We start from the raw sequence: 26,662 nt of genomic DNA, 5'->3' as shown, positions 1-26,662 counted from the left end.
AATAGTGACATTCAAGTACTCTAATAACAACAGATACTGGAGGGGATGTGGCCAAAAGGAACTCAATTGCACTGTTGGTGGGAGTGTAAACTTGTTCAACCAATCAAGAAAGCAGTATAGAGGTTTATCAGAAGAGTACACATAGAGGTCCCCTATGACCCAACAATCCCACTTTTGGGCATTTACCCAAATGTTCACAAACAAGACCACACTAAAGCTACCAGCTCGACTATGTTTATTGCAGCCATATTTACCATAGCTAAGATATGGAACCAACCCAGATGCCCCTCAGTAGATGAATGGATCAAGAAAATGTGGTATATATACACAATGGAATTCTATGCCTCCATCAGAAAGAATGACATTTCCCCATTTGTTAGGAAATGGAAAGACTTGGAAAAAATTATATTAAGTGAAGTAAGCCAGGTCCAAAGAAACATAGGTCCCATGGTTTCCCTTATTTGTAATATCTAGTATATGTACGAGTCAAGCAGAAAAGGTCAGATAAGGTGATGTTAGGAAAATGAACCCTAAGATATGTATTTAAATGTTTTTTTTCCTATACCTCCATCAGAAAGAATGGCATGGCCCCATTTGTTAGGAAATGGAAAGACTTGGAAAAAATCATATTAAGTGAAATCAGCCAGAAACAAAGACAAATAGGTTCCATGTTTTCATTATTTGCCATATTTAATATACATCTAGGATAATATTAGCAGATGAATAGCTCAATAGCTACATACATATGTCCATATAAGATATGTCCTATGTGATTCTTGTTTCTTTTGTATGTTGCTCCACCTAGTGCATATCCCCCATTGTCACTGTGTTTGATTTTGTTAGCCTGGTGTTTTATACACATATATCTGAGTTAGGGAAGGGAAGGGGAACAACAGGATCGTGAGAAAAAGGACAAGGGGGGATCCACAGCAACAGCAGCGATATTCACAAGACAACATGTGGAAAAGATCTGTCCAACTTGTGGAGGGGGGAGTTGGGGGAGTGGGAAAGTAGGAGAAAAGTTAAGAAAGGGGTAAAAAGTTTTACAAGAAATGTGCTTATTACTTTACTTATGTAACTATAATCCCTCTGTACATCAGCTTGACAATTAAAAAAGAAGTGAGGGCTGGGAAGGTGGCTCAGTGGTAGAGCGCTTGCCTTGCATGCATGAGGCCCTGGGTTCGATTCCTCAGCACCACATAAGCAAAAAGAAAAAAAGCCAGAAATGGTGCTGTGGCTCATGTGGTAGTGCACTAGCCTTGAGCTGAAGAGCTGAGGGACAGCGCCCAGGCCCAGAGTTCAGGCCCCACAGCAGGACCCCCCAAAAAATAACTAAATAAAAAAAGAAGTGAGCTACAGAAAAACAAATTATCTATTGTGCCATAGCAATCACTGGGTCATGTTGATAAATTAACGAGGCATATGCATTCATGACTGAATTTCAACAACAACAAAAATGTAATCAGGATCGATCTAAAAATAAGACCTGTACTTTTGTACATTATTTGCCAAAATTATAATCCTGAGTGGAAAATAAGTCTACATATTTATTTCACAATTACTTAGAGGATGTTAGGTTTCAAGTGAGAAGGTTACAATATCAAAACAACAAATGTCAACCAAAACTCAAGTTTTCTCCTCTAAATCCTTGGGCTTTTCTCTTACTCTCTGGAAATGCTTCTTTAAGAATATAAGTGAAACGACTCAAAACTCCCTCACTAGAAACAGAAAAGCCATCCAATGAGGTCTCAGAAATCCCAGTCAGTACCCTACACTGCTGAGGAAATTAGCATTTAGCACCCAGCATTACGTTACTAGATGGCACCAAGTTAACCACCAGATTACTGCAGTCTGATCCTGTGATTCTAGAACAATGACTCAGACCACAGCCCCAGAAACAAGGGAAACGGTTGTGATCACTAAATCATGGGCTGGTTTGTTAAAACACCGAAGTATGATGGTAGTGAGGAAAGTTCTGAGAGGAATAAAATAAGGAATAATTTTGGCTGAGTTTAGGATTCATCAGTTGTCTCTGTTTCTCCTCAAGTGTTTGCTAAGGCCCCATGGAGAATCATAGTACTGACTCTCATTTTTGCTACGATCTCTTTGTGAACATGATGTCCCTAAGGGAATGATTTTAAAACAGCGACTGGATTCTGGCGCAGGTCCAGGGGAAGGTTCCCAAGATGCCTGAGCAGAACTAAATCAGGAGCCAACCATCAGTGCAATCAAGTCAGCACAGCTGGTGTCCCTTGTTGCTCTGCAACAAAGACTGCATAGGAACAGGCCAGGGTTGCAACCACTGGAGGGGAACGTGAAGGTACAAGGGCGATTAGGGGCATCTCAAAACATCTCCAAGAATAAGGGACCCTGGTCACTTTAAGAATTATGCAGCAAAGTAAAGCGTCTTCCTTTATCTGAATATCTAACTTTACAGAATTATTTGCACAAGACAAAAAAGTCATAATTCTGGCTACATATAATATTTTATTCTGTCATACATTAAAGGCACCTATACTCCGTTATAAACTCTTAAACACTTTCAAATGATGGTAAGTGAAAGATACATTTTATGAATGTTCGGGAGAGGTGGGGTTTATGAATCCCATACAGAATTGTTACTTTGTAAAAGAAAGAAGAGGTGATGTTTACTTTAGTGCTGTGATCTAGTGAGATTTGAGTTGAAACAATGTCTAGATGTAAAGCACAGTTTTAAATGTTCACAGAGAGTGCAATAAAGCCAAATTTGAATTGGTACTAAAGCATTCCAAGTCTCTGTGACACCAAATCTATAAATTCAGAAATTCTAGTATAGTTACGTACATACACACACATGTGCGCACATACACACACACACACAGAGTTGTTATTGTTTTAAAGAAAAGTGACTTATTGAATAACAGAGTTAAATTTTGGATGATAATATGTTTGCTAGTGTGACTAAATCACTTATGAGCTATGTTTTCTATATTATATGATAATGATTCATGTGTATGTATGTTTTATGCAATAAGTCCAATTTAAAAATACTATTCATATTTCTAGGGTGATACACAGCTGATTGGCTCAGACTTCAAGAGCAAGGGTAATTGTATTTCATGACTCATTTCTTCTTTCAGTTGTGAAAAATGTTCAATTTAAAAGTCTTAGTTCTGCTATAGGTGGACATGTCATAAAGTTATAGAAATCATGATAAACTTGTTAGAAACTGTCAACCAAGTATCCTCAGAAGATAATTGATAGAAGGCAACAAGGCTAATTGCTGTGTTTGAAGAGGCCTAAGGGTGTCATCAAAGGCTCATGGCTGGAGGCTGGATGCTGATAGGTTGGTATGTAGAGATGATGGAACCTTTCAGAGGTGGGACTTGGGCACAAGTAAGGCATTGGGGAACCTATTGTCAGAGGAATTAATGCAGCCCTGGGGGGACTCTAGTCAGTTCTCTGGGAACTGAGTTGCTACATGAAGCTGAAGCCGACTCCTGAACCTCAGAGATCTCATTATTTTAATGCCATCCACTAAGATGCCCTCACTAGGAGGCTAGAGAGATTGTGCCACCTTGATCTTCCACTTTTAACCTCAAAGACTGTCAGCTCTTCTCTTTATGTGATTCCCAGCCTTAGGTGTTTAGTTATAGTAATGTAATGAAAATGGAGCAAGATAATCATCAGAGCTGGCATGATAATATATTGCATGATACAGAATAAAAAGAAGATGCAATTTGATGCAATAAAATATCTGCTTCTCACAGACCTAACGAGGTTACTGATATTCTCCATAAGGCTACAATGTTACTCTTCGTTTCATTCCATTGAAATTGCTACAGAATTATAATTTATCTGAAATGAATCTATATAGTTATGTTAATATATTTACATAAATCAATATATATTCATCAAATAATGATTAACTTGAATTTCCCTCAATAATTCAAGGCATCATTTTCTAAATGAAAACTACAAAACTGCTTAAAAATTCTTTTTAAAAATATGACTTGTCATGGCTCTACATAACTCAAAATACTGATCTTCTTTTCTGTGGACAAACATTTTGCCAGGTACTCATGGTTCATGTCAGTAGTCCTAGGTAGGACAAGGAGGTGGGGATCTGACACTAGAGCTTCAAAGAAAGCCAGAACAGGAAAGTCCATGAGACTTTCATCTCCAATTTTCCATGAAAAGACCCCAAATGGAGCTTTGGCTGCAGTGGAAGAGCACCAACCATGATTGCAAAAGATAGGGGACGATGATAATAGACTGTGAGTCCCTTGATGGAGAAAAATAAATTGTGGTTTTTGGTTTGCACACAAACAGCCAATAACACTAACATTACTGAGCCAATCATATATCTTATTTTCTCTCAGTTATCTTTGGATAATTAAGCATGCATGGTATTCTGGATCTCTGCCCAAATTTGCAGAGGCTGGTATCTACATTCTATCTACTAAGAGCCACAAAGAGGGAGCTGAGCAATTGCCATCTAGCCCCAAGACTCTTTGGTAAGAGCTTATTCTTCCTTCTTTACCTACTACTCCAGCAGCTTCAAGAGTTGTCTAGGTGTCTCAAGAGATCTACAATAGGCTGGAGTGCTAAAGCAGGTGAGGTGAGAAGTTCTTTCCTTGCAATAAAAAAATCCTTATGTTAATATTCAAATTCAGAATAATTTGAATAGTGTAATAATATCTACAAAAGAATACTCATATACTTGAGGTAAAATTTGAATAAAAATTCTCTACAGTTATAACTCTAGGTTTAAAATCTCACAAAGATATTAAAAAAACTCATATGATGTCTTGATTTTAATTTTAATTCCTTACAGGGAATTAATATATGTTATTAAAAAAACAGCTAGACCACAAAAGATAGTGAGTGATGGATAATCAACGAGTCTGCAGGACACCTGAACCCCTGGATCCTGACTTATCAAATGCAAGACAGCCAGTCTTTGCAGCCAGTGAGCAAGAATGAATTTCTTCTAGGCTGCTCCCTAGATTTGTGAGTTGCAGAAAATTGCACAGTATATTATTTCAACAGAAAATTGCACAGTATATTATTTCAATGTACATATTTTCAAAATGTATGAAATATTTACCAGGGTTGTTGAATATTTTGAAATAAATAATATGTGTTAATACTTGGTAGTATATGGGATTTTTTATGGATTAAGTTGTCATCTATTCTTACTGATGCTATTATAGTTTAATCATGAGCATTAAGTGGAAAAGATTACATAGAAATTCAACATTATGTAGTCTTTCTTCTAGGAAAAAGGTTTCATTGGATATGTTGGTATTTTTAAATAATAATTATATATAAATACTATAAATCAATCATATATTTGTTTAGCAACCATTACAGGCAGTGTCTAATTTGTAATGTTCCTGGAGATTAAATCATTCTCAGGATTTACACATTCCAAAATTGACTGGGCTGAATATTTTAGTAGATGCAACAGTGGTGAATACTTTATGCATCAAAAATATTGAAAAAATGGGAATGTCCCATGTTCTACATACACAAATACAAACTGGCTTTTAAAACATGACTTTTGGGTTTTCCAGAACATATTAATGTCTCTAGTAGAAAATGGCTTTGCTTACCCATATCTGACATTTCAGGCACTGTAACAATATATGGCCCATCTGTGAACTTTGGAGCATTGTCATTAATGTCTTGAACCTTGATGATGAACTCTGACTCAGGCTCAAGAGGCTTGTTGGTCCGTCTGTCAATAGCCTGGGCATGAAGCACATAGTGGGTCTTCTGTTCTCTGTCCAGGCTTTTGGTGGAGTGGATATCACCCGTGGTGTCATCAATGATGAATATTGTCCCGGCACCTTCTCCCGTGAGGATGTACTTGACAGAGCCGTCACCTTTGTCAGAATTGGAGTGCAGCTGTAAAATAATCAGCAATTTACTCAGTTTGTAATTGTACTGCAACTGCAGATCCTGTTCTCTGAAAATTCTCTACCTGGATTTTTTTTAAATTTATGGTTTTTATAAAGGGGATGTACACAAGAGTTTCAGTAATCTTAGCCAGGTTAATTACATTTCTTTTTGGACAAGGTCACCTTGTCCCATGCTCTCTCTCAGGTTTTCCCTCCCAACCTTATGTACTAGTTGTAAAGTTCATTTTCACATAGTTTCCATTGAGTATCACTGCTACTCCTGTTTCCTCTTCATTCCTCCTTTCCGGGCCTCACCTTACACCCCCAAAGACATTTAAATTTTAGAACCATCAGAACAAAAAGAAAATAAACACAAATAGCAAAGCATTTCCTGGACTTCATTTCAATAAATATTATGTTGTATGATCATATGCACAGGCATTACACCTTTATGTTCCTCTCCTAAGTATACCTCCTTTTAACAATAATTCACATATGGTTTCCTCCTATACAAAGTATCTTACATGTTTTCTATTTACTTATTTTCTCACATTTTTGTTCTACTTATGAATATGTTATCAAGGTTTATCTAAGAATCAAATATTGCTTTAAATCAATAAATAATGATTATATGAAGAAAGCTAATGAGACTTGTTCTAACTCAGGGTAAGAAACATTTTTTTTACTGCCAAGGGCCATTTGGATACCTATATTATAATCCATGGGCCATAAAAATTACTAACCCAAGCTGAAAACCATTGGCAACCAACAAGAAGTATCAAAGAGCATATGGGTGTTTACAATCTTGTACCAAATAGCTCCAAGCCTTATATAGCTAGGATGGAGGCTTCCTACCTCTGGTTCACTAAATACAGAGGTAGGGAGAGAAATTCTATCCAGCCTTTGTAGTTCATACTTATGAATATATTGTGTTGTTTTAATTTCCCTTAATATTCCTTCTAATTTATCCTCAGAGCTAGGATTACAATTTACTAGGTCAAATAGAGATGCAAATCAACTACTAAAATTTCACTTAATACACATACTTGTCAAAGCAGTACTAATGTCATGATTTGAAGGCTAGACTTGTACTATAAATGTTTATAATTAGAATATAAAATATATTGTTGAGATTTTACCTTTGGATCTTGTGAAATTTTACTTCTAATGTAAACAACTGTGAGAGATTTAATGAGCCAATATTAAATTTAATTAGGCTTTCATTAAAATTAGTAATTAATTTAGTTAGTATTTACTTAAGATACATTAATAAAAATTACAACATAAAAATATCGAAATATTTTTGCTATCTATTTAAAAATAATCAGTAAACGTTTTAGATGAGAATGTAACATTAACATTATTAACATTATGTGACTATTTTTCCATGATTTTAAATTGCCTGGCATCCATACTTTTGATTTTACTTTACAATATTACAATTGAATGAAATATTTCCAGGAGGCCTAGTACTGTACAACTAGCTGAAACAGAAGCAATATTTTCTGAACTCACAAATATGTAGTTGAAGAATGGTTTCTCCCAAGAGACTGAACAGTTATCCTTCAAATGAAATCTTTTGGCCACATAACCTCAGCTAGTCACCTTTTGCTCATTTCTGACACTGAAAACATTGAGAAAATATAACCTTATTCACATGGCACTTCAGTTACTTTTTTGTCACAGTAAAGTGAAAATTTCAAGGTTCATTTTCAAGTGTCTGCTCCCTTAGAAGACAGTTGAAGAGATAAAATATAGAAAAAGATAAATCAAGTAGCTTATTTTTCAGGGAAAAGGAAAACTACAGAAATATATTAGATAAAATGTTATGGATAATTTGAATACTTCCTTGAAAAAATATTTGCTATTGTAGAGAACATTCTCATGAAAATCCCTTAATAAGATCATATATATAAAATCATTTTAAAATGTTTATTTAGATCTTGCATAAAAATGTGGAAAATGTATCAACACAAATGGATAATTTAGCTTTCGAATATCCACACGTTACTAGTGCATTGACTGCACAAATGAGGAAAAAAATGTGGACAGGACAAATTGAATGGACCCTATGTAAACATTCCTCTTAACAAAGAATTGGAATGCATAAAAGATTTATCATTTGTGACACAGTCCTGAAAATATTTGGCAGACCAATCCATTTTACCTTCCCTAACTTTATATCAAGTAAAGGACGCAAAGTAAAAAATTTACTAAATAAATGCTTTAAAAAACTTTCCTAGAACTCATTTTAACCCAAAATACATGTATGTTTAAGATAGCTTGAAAATTAGTGTGTGAAAATATATATGTAAATTTATAAATCCATATTAATAATTATAGCTATCATTAAAATTATCTTTTTAATACTGTGCATTGAACCCAGAGTCTTGGACAAACTAGGCAACTATACTAATTGTCTCATTCACTCAATCCTTTGAATTTATCTATTTATTTATAAACTATGATTAACATATCTAGTTCTCATGATTCTACCTTATGATTTTGATTGACTTAGATTATAGCGATGTGCCACAAAGACAGAGAAATAACTTATGCAATCTACAACTAATTTTAGAAAGAAATAATAATACTGAAAATTGAAAGTGTATATATATGGGAGAACACACATGATTTAATGAGATTAGCATGATATTACTTAGTTTTGGACTAAATATTCATGTTGTAATAAAGGAGAATAGTTTGTGTTCATAAGATAACAACAGAACAAGATAAAAGAACTAATCATCCACTGAAAATTTTTACTCTGTACTCAATGTGTAATATATTCAAAATCAATTAGTAAAACCAAATTACCAGTAATTTTTAGACTTTAAATTTTAAGACATAAATTCTATACTACTTTTATAGAATTTATAGAATTTTTATGAGTAATAAATTTCTCAGTATAAATTTGTTGGAAGCTATGAGTAGGTTGAAAATAGTTCAGATTTATAACATTTTATTTGATTAATATACATATATATTATTTGATAATACCAACATATTTTAAATGTATTGGATTATTTTATCAGTTGTCCACAATATTTAGCTCAGGTGTTTAATTTACAAAATTAATTCATTTATTAATGACCTCCTTTGGGTTGGGGTTGTAATTCAGTGGCTAGCTTATGCAAGTGTATGGGTAAAATCTCCAGTCTTGCCCCTTGAGAAAAAATGATCATTTACAAGTTATTTAATATTTCAACTACATTGGATAAATTGTAAAAAATTAGTTTCCAAGTAACACAAATAAAGTTTAGTCAACCAATGATTAGTATGATCTTGGTGAGAATCATTTCTGGAGAATCAAATGATCCACAATCAGAACTTCATGTTTTTTGCTACATCCTTTCTCAACTATTATGTTTTGTTCACTATATACGCTCCTAGAGATGGAGTGTGGAAGGTACACTGTGAATAGTGTCTTAGAACAGCAGAAGGAATGACAGCAGGAAGGAAGGAAAGAAAGAAGGAAGGAAGGAAGGAAGAAAGGAAGGAAGGAAAGAAGGAAGGAAGGAAGGAAGGAAGGGAGGAAGGAAGGAGAAATAATTGTAAGAATAACAATAGAAAACTTGAGAGACACCCAAAATGCTCTTGGATAGAAACTGTGAGTTTTAACAGAGATATAAACAATCACAAAGATATCTTTGGCTCTTTCACTGTAGGTAACAATAAGATACAAAACAAAAGTGATTTAGTGGTAAGGAGTGGATATTTATTTTTTAAGTGGACACGGAACTGATTGTAACTAGCGAAATATCATGTTGTATGTATAGCTAGTTACTAAATTATTTAAGAAAAGTGACTACATTTTTAACATAAAGTAACTGAAAGCATTAGAAGTCACAGGTTAAAACTGCCAAGAAAGGTCATCCCCAGTGTCTTAGCACATATTTTTGGAATTTTTAGATTCTGCAAATTTTATTAAATCTTATAATAAAAGAGATGTCATTATATTCTAATGAAAGGAAATATGATCTTTGCACATTTGATTATATAATAAAGTGATTCTAATTAAATTCTTATAGGACGGAGGGACACATGGTGAAGAAGGAAAGTATGTGAAATACATTCTTCACTCAAGTAAAATAGAATGAGCACTGTTGTGGCATTATTTTAATAAATTGCCTTTTTTTTAGTGCTAACATATGGCACTAACAATGCAAATAAGACTCAGATGAGTTCTCGCTAGAAAACTATTTATGCATCCCAGACCACATTATTATTATGACCTATAAATTTACAGCTTTCACTCCAATGCACAATTCTTTACGAAGATGATAGTCTATTCCTTAAGATAATTTTAAAAGGCTGAGGAGATAGTGGCAGACCTATTGATTCTGAACGTTTCTTGACATTAGGGCTTCTACATTTGCTACTAAGGTAGGTCAACGAGTTTAAACTGTGATATTTCAAGTACATAATTTAAATGAATTTCTATAAGTGAAGTACTAATAACATTCCAGTGAAAGACAGAAATAAAAGCAGAAAATATTAGAATTCCACTATTATTATAATGTTAATTAAATTATAAGCATATAAGAAAATTATGACTAGTAAATGTTAAGAAATAGACATGAAGAAGGTGGTAACAACACTCTGATCTCCTTGTGAAAAGAGTCATTACTCATAATTTTTAACTATATATTAAGAACATAATAATTATTTAAGATATTAATAAAGTACTACATTCAACCACAAAAATAATGATATTCAATGAAAATTGAATGTTAGGAAATTTAATGAGGAAATTTAATGATCTTTCTAAATTTAGAAAGATCAGGATACAAAATTATTTTAAAATGAATTCTCACTTAGTTAAAAGGTAGTAAATGAGAATAAGAAGACAAAAGAGTATCAAGCAACACTTTTGTGAATCCAAAGATTGGGATGTTATTATACAGATCCAAAGCTGCATCAGGCTCTGAATACCAAAAGTGTTACCACTTCATATCCATCAGCAGGGTTTTGAATGTGCCTTTCTGATGAGTTACATATTTGAGCATTGAAGAATTCAGGCAGTGGCTGAGATTCCCAGTTATTTTTGGGGGGGAAGCTTCAAATAATGATCAATCAACCAAAACTGAGATAAACTGCATACAAGAAGATACTTGAGTGCCTATTCTTGTCAGAACTAATCCACATTATTTTGCCTCTCATTGAGGTCTAGTTGATAAATAGGTGCTTTGTCTGCTGTAAAATTATCTGAGTATTAAACCTTATACCAATTTCAGGTAAATAGCAATCACTCTAATTATGGAAATGGAGAAAAGCATGACAGTTAAGGCAATGAGGAAAATAATTAATATTTTATATAATTCAAATGAAACTTTCAGGATCTACGTAGATCTAGAAGTAGAAATGTAACTGAGAGAAAAGTTGAACAAAATGTTGAATATTTTGAAAGGTAAAACAAAGATTAATTTGAAGCATTAAGCACATTTGTGCTTCAAATTATACTATACAAGAAAGTAGAAGTAACTCACATTAAAACCTTTTACAGTAAGCCAGGCCCAAAGAAACATAAGTCCCATGGTTTCCCTTACTTGCAATAACTAGTATATGTCTGGAACAAGCAGAAAAGGTTAAAAGCTATGTACATATGACCAGACAAGATGATGTTAATTGAAATGAACCCCAAGATAGGGACACAAGTGTTTTTTTTTTTCTTGCTATTGTTCCTAACGTATTTATAATGTGCCATGTATTTTTTTTTGTTTGTTTCTTTGTATGTTCCTCCCCTGTGGTATAACCCCTGCCTTCACTGTAGAATTTAAAAAATTTTTTATTGTGAGAATACCATACAGAAGGGTTATAATTACATGGGCAAGATAACAAGTACATTTCTTATCAGGCCTTGTTGCCTCCTCTTCGTTTCCCCTTCCCATCCTTTCCCGGGGAAGGGCAAAAACAAATCATTTAACTAGGGATACAGGTGGACCCATTGCAACAATGAGATGTACAAGTCTTTATGTGGAAAAACGAACTTTACAACTTTGGTGGGTTGTGGGGAGAGGACATGGTGGGGGGTAGGGAGGGAGGATGGGAAGGGATGGGAAGGGGAAACAAAGAGGAGGCAACAATGCTTGATAAGAAATGTACTCATGGGGCTGGGAAGATGGCTCAGTGGTAGAGCGCTTGCCTTGCATGCCTCTGAGGCCCTGGGTTCGATTCCTCAGCACCACATAAGCAAAAAGAAAAAAGCCAGAAGTGGCACTGTGGCTCAAGTGGTAGAGCATTAGCCTTGAGCTGAAGAGCTGAGGGACAGCGCCCAGGCCCAGAGTTCAGGGCCCACGATCGGACCCCCCCCCAAAAAAAAAGAAATGTACTCGTTATCTTGCCCATGTAACTGTAACTCCTCTGTACAGTATTCTCACAATAAAAAAAGTCACTGTGGAGGTGAAATCCTTTTTAGATAATACATGATGAAATATGTATTAATAATGTTGAAAATCCAAGCATAAAAAACAATAGAATGAGAATTTATATACAAACTTCTAAAGAGAGGGGGGGGGGAAGAGAGAGAGAGAGAGAGAGAGAGGGAAAGAGAGAGAGAGAGGGAGCCAGCAAGATATGATAAGATGATAAACATCCTTAGTCATTAGTGAGATGTCAGAGCCACAAGAAGATACTACTTTACACCCACTAGGAGAACTAAAATATCAAATTGTCAGAGAAAAAGCAAAAAGAAAAACAAGTGTTGGCAAGGGTGTATAGAAATTGGAATATTGTATGTTGCAGATGGAGTTGAAACATAGTACAGCCATTTTGAAAGAAAAATATTTGGAAATTCTCCAGAATGTAATGCATACATTTACCATGTGTGCCAGCAGCTCTAGTTGCAAGTAAGTAACCAGGGAAATGAAAACATAACTCACACAAAACAAATTTGGCAGAGGTTGAGGGGAGAGAGAAGATGGAGATGAACTGATACGGAGAATAAGATTTCTCTTTCAGGATGTAGAATTTTGTGTATACACTCTTACATACAGTGACAGCGATGGATGGTACACTTAAAGACACAAATTTTAGAGAGGAGGGCAAGATGGGAGTGTGGAGTGTGCAGAACTTGTGAGAAAAGGGGACTGAGTAGTGAAGACGTGACCAGATTTGGAAGAGAAGTGCACCAAAAACCACAAAAGAGGAACAGAACAGCTGATCAGTGTGGCAAAATAAAAATACAGCAGAAACAAAGCCAGAAAACAATCTGAAGCTCCAGGCCATCCCTACTGGGGAGAAAGGAAGCTAAAGCTTCCAATCAAGGTCAGTCAGACACTGGAAAAAAGGGGATCCATCTAGCTGTGGGTTAAATCCACACTTCCCATGATGCTCAAAACTGGCACCAGTGGTTCACTCCTGTAATCTTAGCTAATCAGGAGGCTGAGATTGGAGAATAATGATTTGAAGCCAGACTGGGCAGGAAAGTCCATGAGATTCTAAAATTACAATTAATCTACAATTAACTACCCAAAAGCAGAATGAAGCTATAACTCAAGTAGTACAGACCTAGACTTGAGCATGAAAATCTCAAGGACAGCCCCCAGGCCCTGAGTTTAAGCCCCAGGATCAGCACAATCAAACAACAAGGAAACAAAATAAAACAACAGCAACACAACACACACACACACACACACACACACACACACACACACACACACACACACACACACACACACACACACACACACACACACACACACACACACACACACACACACACACACACACACACACACACACACCCCTGAGTAGGGATTTTCTGAATCAATGATTCCCACACCAGGACAAACAAGAAAGAGACCAAGCAACATTTCACTCAGCGTCTTAGAGAGGCAGGAAGGAGTCACTTGAGAGATGGCCTTCCTGTTTGAGACTGAGGTAAAACCATGAGACACATATAACCTCATATTTAAATAACTGTTAGGTTTGCCTTTGTAAAAGGAATTAAAATAATAATATTTATTTTGGAAACCCCTTATGGTCTTCTTAGTTCATTCTTTTCTTGATTACCTAGCAAACAGAAGACTATTACAGCCTGAAACATGTTGGCGGTTTCCAATTTCATATTAACCAGAAATGTCTTTTTCCTTGAGCTCTATTATAATTTCTCTTCCTCCCTTTTAACTTTTTATATTGCCACACTATTTAGATTTAAATAATGACTCCTGAATTTCAATAAAATATATAGTTACCTCAAAGCCATGTCTTGAATTGCCTTGGATAAAATTTTTTCTGTGGGGAAATTTGTGACCCATCTAAAAAAATTATATTTCTCAGTAAAATTAAAATAATCAAAAAAATTAATGATCAAACCAAGGGAACAGTCGTTGCTATTTTATTGAGTTGCAGAAAAGTAGTCAAATGACACAAATGGAATGCTTGTATAAACAACATGGAAAAACTCAAATAAATATGCTATTGCTTTTTTTTTTTTTTTTTTTGGTTGGTTGTGGGGCCTGAACTCTGGGCCTGGGCAGTGTCCCTTAGCATTTCAGCTCAAGGCTAGCACTCTGCCACTTGAGTTACAGCTCCACTTCCAGTTTTTTCTGTTTATGTGGTGCTGAGGAATCAAACCCAGGGCCTCATGTCTGTAAGGCAAGCACTCTACCACTGAGCCACCTTCCCAGCCCCAAATATGTATTTTAATTATTCCAATAAATGTAAAAATTATTTCTCTGCTTGTAACCAATGTAAAGTAATAAATGGCAATCTTTACTTGTTTCATCACAAAAGTCATAATATATATGCAGGCAGCATGAAAATTTCTATAAAGCCAAAATTCAGTATCTGGGTGTCAGAATTATTATAGAATCATCTTGACTAGATTTTTTTATTAAGACTAAGTTTTCCTGAAAACATTTAAAAATAATTTGCCACATGAAGAATGATTAGTATTTTTAAAAATTTTTCACATTTTTTTCTTTCTCAACATTTGAGTTGTTAGAATACTAATTAAACACTCAACATAGAGTGAGTCCAAAGAGAATTGTGTGTGAAAATGAAAAACACAATGGGAACGATAGCGGTCTCTTATTTTAAATTAAAATTTAAAAGCAGAAATAAGTTTTTCCCATCCATAATTCATGGTTACTTCTTACATTTCTTTGCTGTGGGCAAGCTATTCTTTGTCAAGAGAAAAGGCATCATACTTTTTTTATCCAGTTAATCTACTGTATAACTGCCTCTTGTAAAGAAAATACATTGAGATCTTAAATCTATTTTCAATTAAAATGTTCTTTGAACAGGGAACATATTACTATGGGAAATGCAACTGAACATATTTTTTTTGCAAAAATGAATTAAGATTAAGTGCTTTTCAGGTAGTACAGTGTATGCTGCTGTTACATTGTGCAGCATGAATTCACGTTGCTCTGCCCGTTGTCATATGGGCATTATGCTGTAGAGCAATAAATATCACAGAATGATGACTCAGCCCTAGCTTGGCAAGCAGAATTTCTATATTCATACAAGTGGGCTTTGAACTACATAACCTGTGATTTACAACAAATTCAGCTTCACCTGTACTGCAACCAATTCCCTTGTTTTTAAATGAGAATGATCACAATTCCCATTTTAACAATGCAAAAACAAGCTCCATCCTAAAGGACTTAACTGTATCTTTTAGTTCTAGTACAACATTACATAGAAACATCATCTTAAATCATCCTGTAACTGCAGACATTAATTACTATATCAAAAAAGCTTATGCAGACTAAATATTTGCTTTGTGTAGGCTAGTTGCAATAATACCTCAATATTTGTTGACACAAAATATTTAAATTCAACAAATGCTTTTCTGCCCTTGGGAATAGTTAGTGTTTTTGTTGGATTGGACTTTTGTATATGACATCTGTTTCACAGATGTAAAATACATTTCTATTAATCTGATTTTTCATTGCAAAATATATTATGAACAGCTTAAAGAAAAGGAATGATTTATAGTTGTTTATGATTTCAGAGCTCTCAGCCTTCATTCTGGTATTCTTGTTCTGATGACTGGAGAGGCAGCTGTGAGGAGACAAGCTAGGAATCAGTCTCCTCATGGAAGACAGAGAGGAAAGAACAGGAGACCAAGAGTAACCTCAAATTCGTATCCTAAGTGACACACATCCTGATCTCCTTACAAGTTCAAAGAACTTCCCCAAATAGCTCTATTATCTGGGGACCAAGCTTTCAAAAGAGACACAGGATCTTATTTATATCATTTTTCACATTCAAACCATAACTGAATTTGAATCCAAGTTCCTTGTTGCTCTAACCTCTATATATTTGCTTCTGCTAATAAGAAGGAAATCCCAATGAGACCTTTCTGCTTGTCAATATATCACAGTTTGAAGTTAATCTTAGGGCTGATATGTAGCTCCGTGGTAAAGTGGCTGCCTAGCAAGTGCAATGTCTTGGTTCAAGCCTCCTTACCAAAAAAAAAAAAAAGACAGAAGGAAAAAAGAAAGCAAATCTTATATGACACATGAAGTTGAACTCTTTCATGATACATGAGGTCAGGATGTGTTCATGGAAAGAACATGAAAATGGAAGGTCTATATGTCTGTGTTCACCTCCAGATTCTAACAAATATTAGTAATGTACATTTAAATAAGTCAATTAATCACTCTAAAATGGATTCCACAAAAGCTAAGAAGTTAGAAACAATCAGACAGAATAAAATAACCCGTGACATAAAGTGGCATGCATATAACTCATATGTTGTTGTATTATTAGGTTAGATTTTTCTTCTCCTTTGAAAGCATCACGCAAGGAAAGAAGTCATGAGCTGATTTTTATAAATAACTATTTTGCAAAGTAACCAAGGTGGACTCATGCTCGTTAAAACAAAGTTAATAGAATTCACAAATATTACCGAGGTCTAAGGATAGCTTCAATTCTATTAAGGAAAGGTCAGTCACACTATACAGATGATTTTTGCAATTTTTGTCCTGTGCCTATATTGGTCTGTTTTAATTGTTTTCCTTTACTGAATACCACAGACAAGGTAGCATTTCTCCTCATAGTTTTGAGAGACAAGGAAATCCCTGGTCGATACTGTACATTCTGTGAGTGACCTCATGTGGAAAATTCACATGGACATCTTAGTAATGTCCCATCATAGTGTAAGGCACCCGTTATATCATTGGTTGGAAGAAGACAGCCCAGGAGAGCTCATGTTTACGAATGCGCCTCAGCATGAATAACCCATTAATACATGAATCCATCCAGGCAGTAATGGATCCGTCAGCACAGAAATCTACTGAGCCAATCAGCTTTTGGCCATTCTCCCATCTTTGTATCTGATCATGGTGATTAAATTTCAGTTTAAATGTTAAGACAGACAAGTAAAGCATAGTGTTTTACTCTATGCCTCTCTCTATTTTTTGAAAAAGGTTTTCTCATTTGTTTGTGGCTTTTAGGAGCTCTGCATTATTCATGTCCATGAACGTTATCCCTTATCACAGAGTCCTAACAACAAGATCTTACCTGTTTACTGTAAGACAAGAATTTGGGGACTGCACTGAGGTCTTTATAAGTTATATGGCTACTTTGCTTTTTAAATTACTTATGTATAAGTAAAAATAAAATACTTATAATTTTAAATTGCCTATTTTTGTCTGGTTCATTCTAATACCATCTATCTACAAAATTCCATGGATATATATTTTTATTTCATTTTAAAGATAAGAATGCATAGGTGATATTTTCTTAAGATTAAAATCTACTTAAATGAAGAAAAATCTACTTAAACTAAGGAAAATTCCATAAAATATATGTTAACAACCTTATGATATTGAATCAGCCTATCAACACATCTAAGCTTCAAGTACATACAATAATTTAAAGGTACTCCAAAAATCTGATAAATTCCTATAGTGCACAAGCCATGATTTCCTCTTCTCTATGAGATGATTGAAACCCATGTGCTCAATTCAGATGAATTACAGTATACCATAGATATAAACATCTCCCAGACACTGGTGGCTCAGAGTTTTAAGGCTAAATTCTCAGGAGGATGAGGTCAAGAGGATCAAATTTCAAAGCCAGCTTTGCTAGAAAAGTCCCTCTAATTGTATTTTCAGAACAGCCAGCCAAAATCCTTGCTAGAGGCATGGCTCAAATGTAGAGGATCACTGGAGCAATCAAGCTTATAGAGCAGAAGGCCTTGACTCCAAATGCCACACACACACACACACACACACACACACACACACACTCACACACACACTACCACCACCACCACCACCACCACAACAACAATTAAATATCTCTATGAAGGTGAGCTATAATTCACAGTCATTATGAATATAGCACCAGTTAGTAATAGTTCATGCTTAAATAAAGAACACATCCATAATCTCTATGAAAAATTATTTGTAGTTCAACATTTTCTAAAATTCATTTTATCTAATGAAGGGTAGAGCAAGTTAAATAAAGAGTACATGGGTACTGAACAGGAGGTAAAGAAACAAAAGACCTATGATAAATAAGTTTAGGGAAGAAGAGCTACACAAGATTGACACACATGTAAAATAAATATTCTGGCCCATAACTAGAGAAAAAAATAAACGTTTGTAAATGCATACATGTTATATCGTATTACAGAATAAATGCATCTATCCCTCAAAGGGATGACTGAAAAAGCAAAGGCAAGCCGAGTGCGCAGGGCTCATACCTGTAATCCTAGCTACTCAACAGGCTGAGATCTGAGGATCACAGTTCTAAGCCAGCCCTGGCAGGAAAGTCCTTTGGACTCTTATCTCCAATAAACCGCCAGAAAACAGGAAGTGGCACTGTGGCTCAAGTGGTAGAGCACTCTCCTTGAGCTGAAGAGCACAGGAACAGAGCCCAGGACCAGAGTTCAAGCCCCAGGACTGACAAAAAAAAAAAGCAAAGACAGTCATTGTATTCAATATACACTATGTGAAAAAGAATTATGGGTATGGAGGGGAGGGGAAATGGGAGGACAAAGGAAGGGGCAACATTGTCAATAAGCATTATACTCATAACCTGACGCATGAGAACTCCTTCACACAACCACTTAATAATGGCCATAAGAAATACAGATTTTGCATCTCGCTAGGCACAGGTGGCTCATGCCTGTAATCTTTTAATCCTAGCCATTCATGAGACTGAGAACTAAAGATCCTGTTTCAAAGCCAGCCAAATCAGGAAGGCACTTAAGAATCTTATCTCCAATTAACTACCAAAAAATGCTGGAACTGGAGCTCACATGGTAGAGTGCTATCCTGGAGCAGAAAAAATCTTCAGGGAAAGTGTCCAAGCTCTGAGTTCAAGTCCCAGGACTGGCACAAACTAAAAAAAAATATAGTTTCTGTGTTTTCAGAACCAAGGCAATAAAATAAAATATAATTTAATATCTACATCATTTATTTGCAAATATGACACACTTCTATGGAGTCTGCTTTCTTTTCTCCTTTCTTTCTTTCTTTCTTTCTTTTTTTCTTCCTTCCTTCTTTCCTTCCTTCCTTCCTTCCTTCCTTCCTTCCTTCCTTCCTTCCTTCCTTCCTTCCTTCCTTCCTTCCTTCCTTTCTTCCTTTCTTTCTTTTTTTGTTGGTCCTTCAGCTCTTCAGCTCAAGAGAAATGCTCTACCACTTGAACCACAGCACCAGTTCCAGTTTTCTGGTGGTAAGCTGGAGTTAAAAGTCTCACGGACTCTCCTGCCTGGGCTGGCTTTGAACCGCAATCCTCAGATCTCAGATTCCTGAGTAGCTAGGATTATAGGCATGAGCCCAGAAAGGAGTTTGTTTTCTTAATGTCCACATCTTTGTTCTGTCCATAATTTAATGAAAAATTAGGGTGCCCATACACACATATCAGCATCAATCTATATTTGTATGTTGATCTTCATTTCATATATGGTATAGAACTATAGAACTACAGAAAAGCTCGGGATAATAAGTTTTAAAAATGTACATAGCATCTATAAAACCTTAGTCAAGAAGTTATTGGTAACTTACTAAATTGTAGTTTCTGTTACAAATCTTGAAATTGCATTGCTGTGGTTTGTATCTTTGTCTCTTTGTTAAATTGAGCAATCAGCTATAGGGGACATGATCACAACAAAGAATGTTAAGGCAAATACTGGATGTGGAGTCTACAATAGCAGCTCACAAAAGGATCAATGAAGTCGTCTTCGTGCCTGGGGTCTACAGTTCAGACAGAAAGCAATGGGGAGTGAAACTGAACCTGAACTTTCTTCATACAGTCAGTAAAAATATCTTTAATGAGGAAAGATCTGACGTACTGACTTTAGGAACAGCATTCTGTGTCATGACCAACCACCTCCCTTTTATCACCTCACTCCTACCTTTCATCCGGGGTCATGGTAGCTCGCCACATGTCCTTTTACCTTCAGTGAAACTACCCTTACCAATGTAGTCTGGAGAAAACCATTTCAGGGTGGAATGTCTCTTGTATCCTCCAATAAAGAAGGAAGATTAAAGCCTATTATATTCCAAAGCATTTTTTATTCCAAATAATCTGTATTTAATGGCCCTAAAAATGCTTGACTCTCACTTGAGCCTGTGCAACTCTGTGAAGTCTTACACGGGTCAGGTGCTGTCCTCATTAAAATAGCATTGAAGGATCCCTATGTTATTCAAAAATATTTGTGGGAACCAAGCACTGATGGCTCACATGTCTAATGCTAGCCAAAGGATCAATTAACCAGCAAACCTTAGCTCCAATAGCCAGCAAAAAGCCCCGTGGGAAGCATAGCTCACGTGGTAGAGTAGCAGCAATGAATAAGAAAGCCAAGTGAGTGAGAAGTCCCTGATTTCAAGTCCTTAAATATTAAAAACAAACAAACAAAGGCAAATGAAGGAGATCAGAGAAATAAGGCCCCTGGTAGATAGAACAAGAATTATTTCCGTACTATAATGGCAGATTAAAGAAAGTACCTCTAAGAGGGGAGCAAGAATCATTATGGAAAACTTTATCTGTCTCTAAACACAGGTTCATATGTCTAAGATCATTCTTCTTTGGATTAACCTCCATAGAAAAAGCCATTTAATTTTTGTTCATACAAAATTTAGTCAGCATTCAGCAGTGTTTGTAAAAATGGTTTGTTTAATAAATGATTGGATTTTTAACGCATTATTACGATGTCAGGGAGGAGAATGTGTATTTGACTTTGGTTACTTAGTCTGTGGTTTGGTTAACTATCAATTATGCTCACTAGTAAATATCAAAATACTGCTTGGAACAATTTTTCTACTGAGAGCTCCCAACAACTTCTTATTTATTCTGTAACAGAACTTTCATTACTTTTGACAGAACATTATTTTTACAGAGGAACTTAATATTCACTCAGGGTATTTTCTAGAAAAAAACACAAATTTTTGTATGAGACTACCAGACACTAATTAAGAGTAATTTATATAATAAAAATCACATTTTTACAGTTTTGGAGGATAGTAAATCAAAGGTAAAGGTAAAGGCATCTGTTGTAGGCCTTCTAATAGCACCACAACTGTTTATTTGAAGGAAATACACAGTGAAAGGGCAATGGAAATAAAGGTAAGAGAAAGAGTGGAAGAGGAGAAGGGAGAAAACAAGAAAGGAAGAAAGGGAGCAAAGGTGAAAGAAAGGAAGGGAGGGAGGAGGAGAATTAAAAGGGAGGGAGGGAGAAGGAAAGGGAAGGAGAGAGAGAGGTGGAGAGGGCAGAAGAAGAATCCACGCATGACCAAGAGGTAGGTATTATCGAGTCTGCTCTTGAAGGTAGGGCCTAATCACCCAGGCATCTTTAATATCCTACTGTTACACTGGAATGACCAACCCCTACATGAGTTTAAGAGAAAACATTCAAATAACGACAGTTATCAGCATGAAGCTATTCCACTTTATATTTGCAAATGTAAGCATTTTTCATGCTCTAGTAAAGTTCTTAATTTATAAATATAAATTATTAATCCATGTCATAAAAATATCTTTGAGCACTGACAAATTCTGAAAATATTTGTGTTGTGGCAGAGTTTATCTATGCAAATAGGTGTAGTTTATAAACATATATATGCAGTTTCTGTGATTCTCTTATGACACCAGGTAAGAGGCTAAGGTGGTGCTTTATTGTCTTTGGGTATCAAGTGAGGAACAAACATTAACAATGATAATACATGATATGTATAATGATAATACATGATTTTATGAGAGACATGAAATGGTAGCAATAGACTACAATAAATCCTAATAATACTACTAATTTTTGTCAGTCATGAGGTTTGAACTCTGGACTTGGGTGCTGTCCCTGTGCTCTACCGCTTGAGCCATAGCTCCACTTCTGGTTTTCTAGTGGTTTATTGAAGAGTCTCACAGGCTTTCCTGCCTAGGCTGGCTTTGAATGGCGATCCTCAGATCTCAGCCTCCTGAGTAGCTAGGATTACAGGCATGAGCCACTGACACCCAGCTAATACTAATAATTTAATCCCTTATGGGTGTAGGAGGAAATTAATATATGAGAAAGTTGTAACTGATTAAACTTATAAAGAGTATAATACATGACATATTTACTCATCACCCTTTCTTTATGTGATATCTCTACAAGTTTAATATCACTGTATTTTGGTTCATTTTAAAAGAAAAAAATTTAGACATCCTTATTGAACATAATGTAAAAATGATAATTAATAAAATACTTGCACTTAGATGATAAGAATTTCAATACATATAACTAAATTAATGGTATGTGCCATGATTATAGATGGATTTTAAATTGATCTGTGAGCTTCAAGTCATTATGATTATAGACTAATAATGGTCATTTAAGCAAATACATTATATATCCTTCAAAAGTGAATGATTACCACTTATTTTACAATTGAATTCCACGAAATGTTAATCAAAGAAAAAATATTGGTTAAATATAATTTTATTTTTGAAATCATAATTAACTTTAACAATTGAAATCATTCTATTCTTTCATACATTTTTATTACACTGCATTATAAACATAAACGTTCTGCTCTTATCCTGTTTAAAGTCACTTTTTTAGGTGATGGAATGATGTCATCTTTAGATGATGACAAGGCCTCTATGGAGGAATTGAAGAATGAACTGAGGTACCACAGGAGGAAGTCTGAGACAAGCATGCAACAGAGACCATGAAGAAACATGAAAGGCAAACAAATGAAACCACCTAGTTAAAAAGCAAAACATAAAGCAATTTTAAAATATGCATACCATTTAAAAACTTTCAAACAAGCTTTTTTTGTTTTCTTGGATAAAACATTTTTTAATAGTTACCACTTTTAGAACCTGTTTAATTATTATCGCCATTTTACTTATAGCATATAGCAGAGTGTGGAGGAAATATTGAAAAATTGGACCTCATTATTATTTTCAAATCTTCACACATTCTATTTTCTTGTCAGGGTGCTGGAAACTGGTAACCAAGCAACTGTAGTAAAAGCTAGAATTTGTACACATTGGGGACAAATAAACTGATTTTTCAATATGACAATTATAACCTGAAAATGGGTAAAATTCATTCTTGCTAAACATTTGTTAAAATTTTGTAAGTTAGTTCATTTACAATATAAAATTCCTTCACATGAAATAAACTCAAATATTAATAGGAAAAGAAATTAAATAAGGATATGTACTTGGCAGCATGTGCAAATTTAACTAGGAAAAGAATTCTATAAGTTTCCCTTAATTTAAATACCTTAACACAAACTCATAAGGGGCCACCACAAAAGTCATGATGTCTTTAGTAAGATTAAGATCTGTTTAGATGGGTCTATGACAAGGCTGATATACACAACTTGAAGAAACATAGTATTTTTGTCATTGCTTTGCAAGTTATTTTGTAATTTTAATAGCATAATTTAATTGTTGTAAGAGGACTCATTGTGATGCATGTGTGCAATGTTCTTTGATCATAGTCTCTGTCTTTACTACTATTAGCCCCTTCCTTGTGAACAGTTGCTAGTGTGTTTAATTATGTTGTCTTCATAATAAATATTTTTTATTTTCTTGATAGATTGGGGTGAAATGGAATCTCAGTGCTGTTTTTATTTGCACCTCCTTTATGGCATGTTGAACATTTCTTTCTCTTTAGCCACTTATAATTCTTCAAAAAGCTGCTTTTTCCCTTGTCCATTTATCAATTCAATTATTTATTCTTTAGTTGTTTACTCTTTTGAACTGTTTATATGATGAGTTCTTTAGTGAATAACGTAGATTTCTCTTAGTCTGGATTTTTTTTTTTGATTATCTGATAATAGTTTACTATGACAGGCAAAAGATTTTAATTAGATACTATCCCATTTGTCAAATCCAACTCTTATTTCCTGGACAATCAAAGTCCTACTCAGAAAACAACAATCTTTTCCTAGATCTTCCAGTGTTTCCCCTATTTTCCTATAGTACTTTCAAATGTTGGATCTTTCATTCATACCTTTGATGTAAATGTGAATCAATTTGTACACAAGGTGAATGACAGGGATTGATTTTCAATTTTTAATTTCAGCCTTCTACATGTGCATAGCCAGGGAAATGGACATTTTGGAAATCAAAGCATCCAGCATTATTTAATGGAGTAAATGAAGGATTATGTGCTCCATCATGTGACTGTCATCAGCAATAGTCACTGAGAGGTGTGAACTGTCTAGAATTGAAGTAAATTTAAATCTTAATGGTCACAATGGCTTGCCTCCCATAAGTTATTTCTCCAGTTTCAACAGATTTCGGCCTGCTTAGCTAGTGACAAGGACTTGACAGTTTGTCAATAAAGCTGTACACGTGATCGAATGTTTGCATTTTGAGGAAGGGTCTTTTGTACCTTCAGCATATTCTCTAGTGCACTGTGATCTCCCTCAGTGCAGGTACCTAGTGATGAAGTTCAGTCAGTAGAACATATAGAACAAATGATATTGTCCAGGAATTTACACAGGGCAATAGATTTTTATCAGATATAAGTTTCCTAGGATTGTGTACCCAAATTGGTCTGTACATGTTGAGTGTGAACTTAACATGTTATTGAGCCTCAGTGTATTTAGATATTTAATTTCTAACATGAAAAATAATGATAATGTCTCATTCCAAACACTGCATTTTGGTGTATATGAGCTAGTGCAATAAAGTACTTAAAATAACACTTAATATACATTAATTGATAAATAAATGTGAGACACAGTGATTGAAGTGGTAATTAGTAACTATGATGTTCATAATTCCTATGAATCTGCTAGATGGTAGTAGATTAAGGCAATATCACAATATTTCAAGAAGTAGGAAAATAAAGTCAAAAGATCTTGGCAGCTTGTAACAGACATCAAAATTAGCTGCAGTAATTGTTTCTAACATATTTATAAGATGATTTCTATGTTGCTTTGTATGTCCTTCCTCCATGGTATAACCCATGTTTTCACTCTATTTGATGTTGGTATAATTTGTGGAGGGGAAGGGAAAAAACAAATCATTTAACTAGGGATACAGGTGGACCCATTGCAATAATGAGATGTACAAGTCGTTATGTCGAAAAACGAACTTTACAACTTTGGTGGGTGGGGGAAGGATCAGGTAAGGGGAGTGGGGGCGGGGGGGGGGGTGGGGAGTATGGGAAGGGATGGGAAGGGGAAACAAAGAGGAGGCAACAATGCTTGATAAGAAATGGACTCGTTATCTTGCCCATGTAATTGTAACTCCTCTGTATGGTATTCACACAATAAAAAAAATTATTTGCAGTATTCTCTTGATTATTAGAAATTTAATTTATATATGTATTATGTTGAGTTGTATATAAGATAATACTTATATATAAGTAAATGTACTTGTATTAAATAATAAATATAACTATGATTCCTGTGAATATACTGCTATTTACTCTGTATGAATTTGTGTGTGTATACATGTATCATTAATAGCTCATGAATCAGTTCATTGAACTGTTTTAAATTTTCTCTATAGTTCAAGCACTATCCCAGATATCACACACAGATGCCTAAAAAACCCTTGCTATTCCTAAAGTTTTACTCCTACTTATCTAGGTCCATATAATTTTTCAAAAACGTAATCTTCAATTTTTATAGTTGCTATAAAATAAAGGATGAAATTACAAATATGGAAAGCCAGTAGTTCGTCTTTGAATTGAGATTTTTTTCTTTTAAGTGGATGTGTACAATTTTAGGTGAAGCCACCATTTTCCCCTTTCTTCCTCACTCCTCCTATCTCTAGCCTCTTCTTCCTTTTCCTCTTTTCTGCCAGCTATTTTCTATTCCATAATTTTGTATTATCTGTGCCAGTATTTGGCTCTATGCTGACTGTGTCAATGGAGAAGAAAATGTATATTGTTATATCCAAAATAAGAACTGAGATGTTAAACTTTAATTTATTCTTCATTTCTTGGAAGCTGCTGATTTTTTTTTAACTTGAGGACAATGCAATCAGATCTTTCTCTAAAGACTTAATCTGGTAGTGTAAGGAAGAGTTCATGCAGTGGGAAGGCAGTTTACAATGCAATGAAGATTCCCCAAAACAATGATCCCAGTGTTTCAGGTGAAAGAAGGTGGAAACCCTCATTGAGATCAGCAGAGAAAAGAGCAGAAGCACATCTAAGATAGATCTTAGTTAAGAGCTGATGGAAAAATGTGCTTGCACCAATGCTGGGAGCATGCCTTGGATTCCATGGCTAGCGGAGGCTCTTTTTGAGATGGCAATCAAGCCTTTGGGAATGAGTATTTTTTTTTTACATTACCTAGGTGAGTCTGAAGTTAAGGAAAGGGTTTGGGGTTGTCAACAGAAACGTCTAAATAATCACAGAAACT

The 26,662-nt window shown here is 35.0% G+C and overlaps 1 protein-coding gene across 1 annotated transcript in view; it reads right to left on the bottom strand.

Moving 5' to 3' along the window:
• Cdh18 (cadherin 18) overlaps window positions 1-26,662 on the bottom strand; it is a 213,375-nt gene that overhangs the window by 167,983 nt on the left and 18,730 nt on the right. Inside the window, exon 2 of the mRNA XM_042695205.1 lies at window positions 5,598-5,892. Within this exon, the coding sequence (XP_042551139.1) occupies window positions 5,598-5,892 (295 nt within the window). The remainder of the gene's footprint in view (window positions 1-5,597; window positions 5,893-26,662) is intronic.

This window comes from Dipodomys spectabilis, unplaced genomic scaffold (genome assembly GCF_019054845.1).
Source record: "Dipodomys spectabilis isolate Male_0828 unplaced genomic scaffold, ASM1905484v1 ptg000179l, whole genome shotgun sequence".
Lineage (NCBI taxonomy): Eukaryota > Metazoa > Chordata > Mammalia > Rodentia > Heteromyidae > Dipodomys > Dipodomys spectabilis.
The sequence above is the reverse complement of the archived record's forward strand: the minus strand, read 5'-3'. Positions and strand labels throughout refer to the sequence as shown.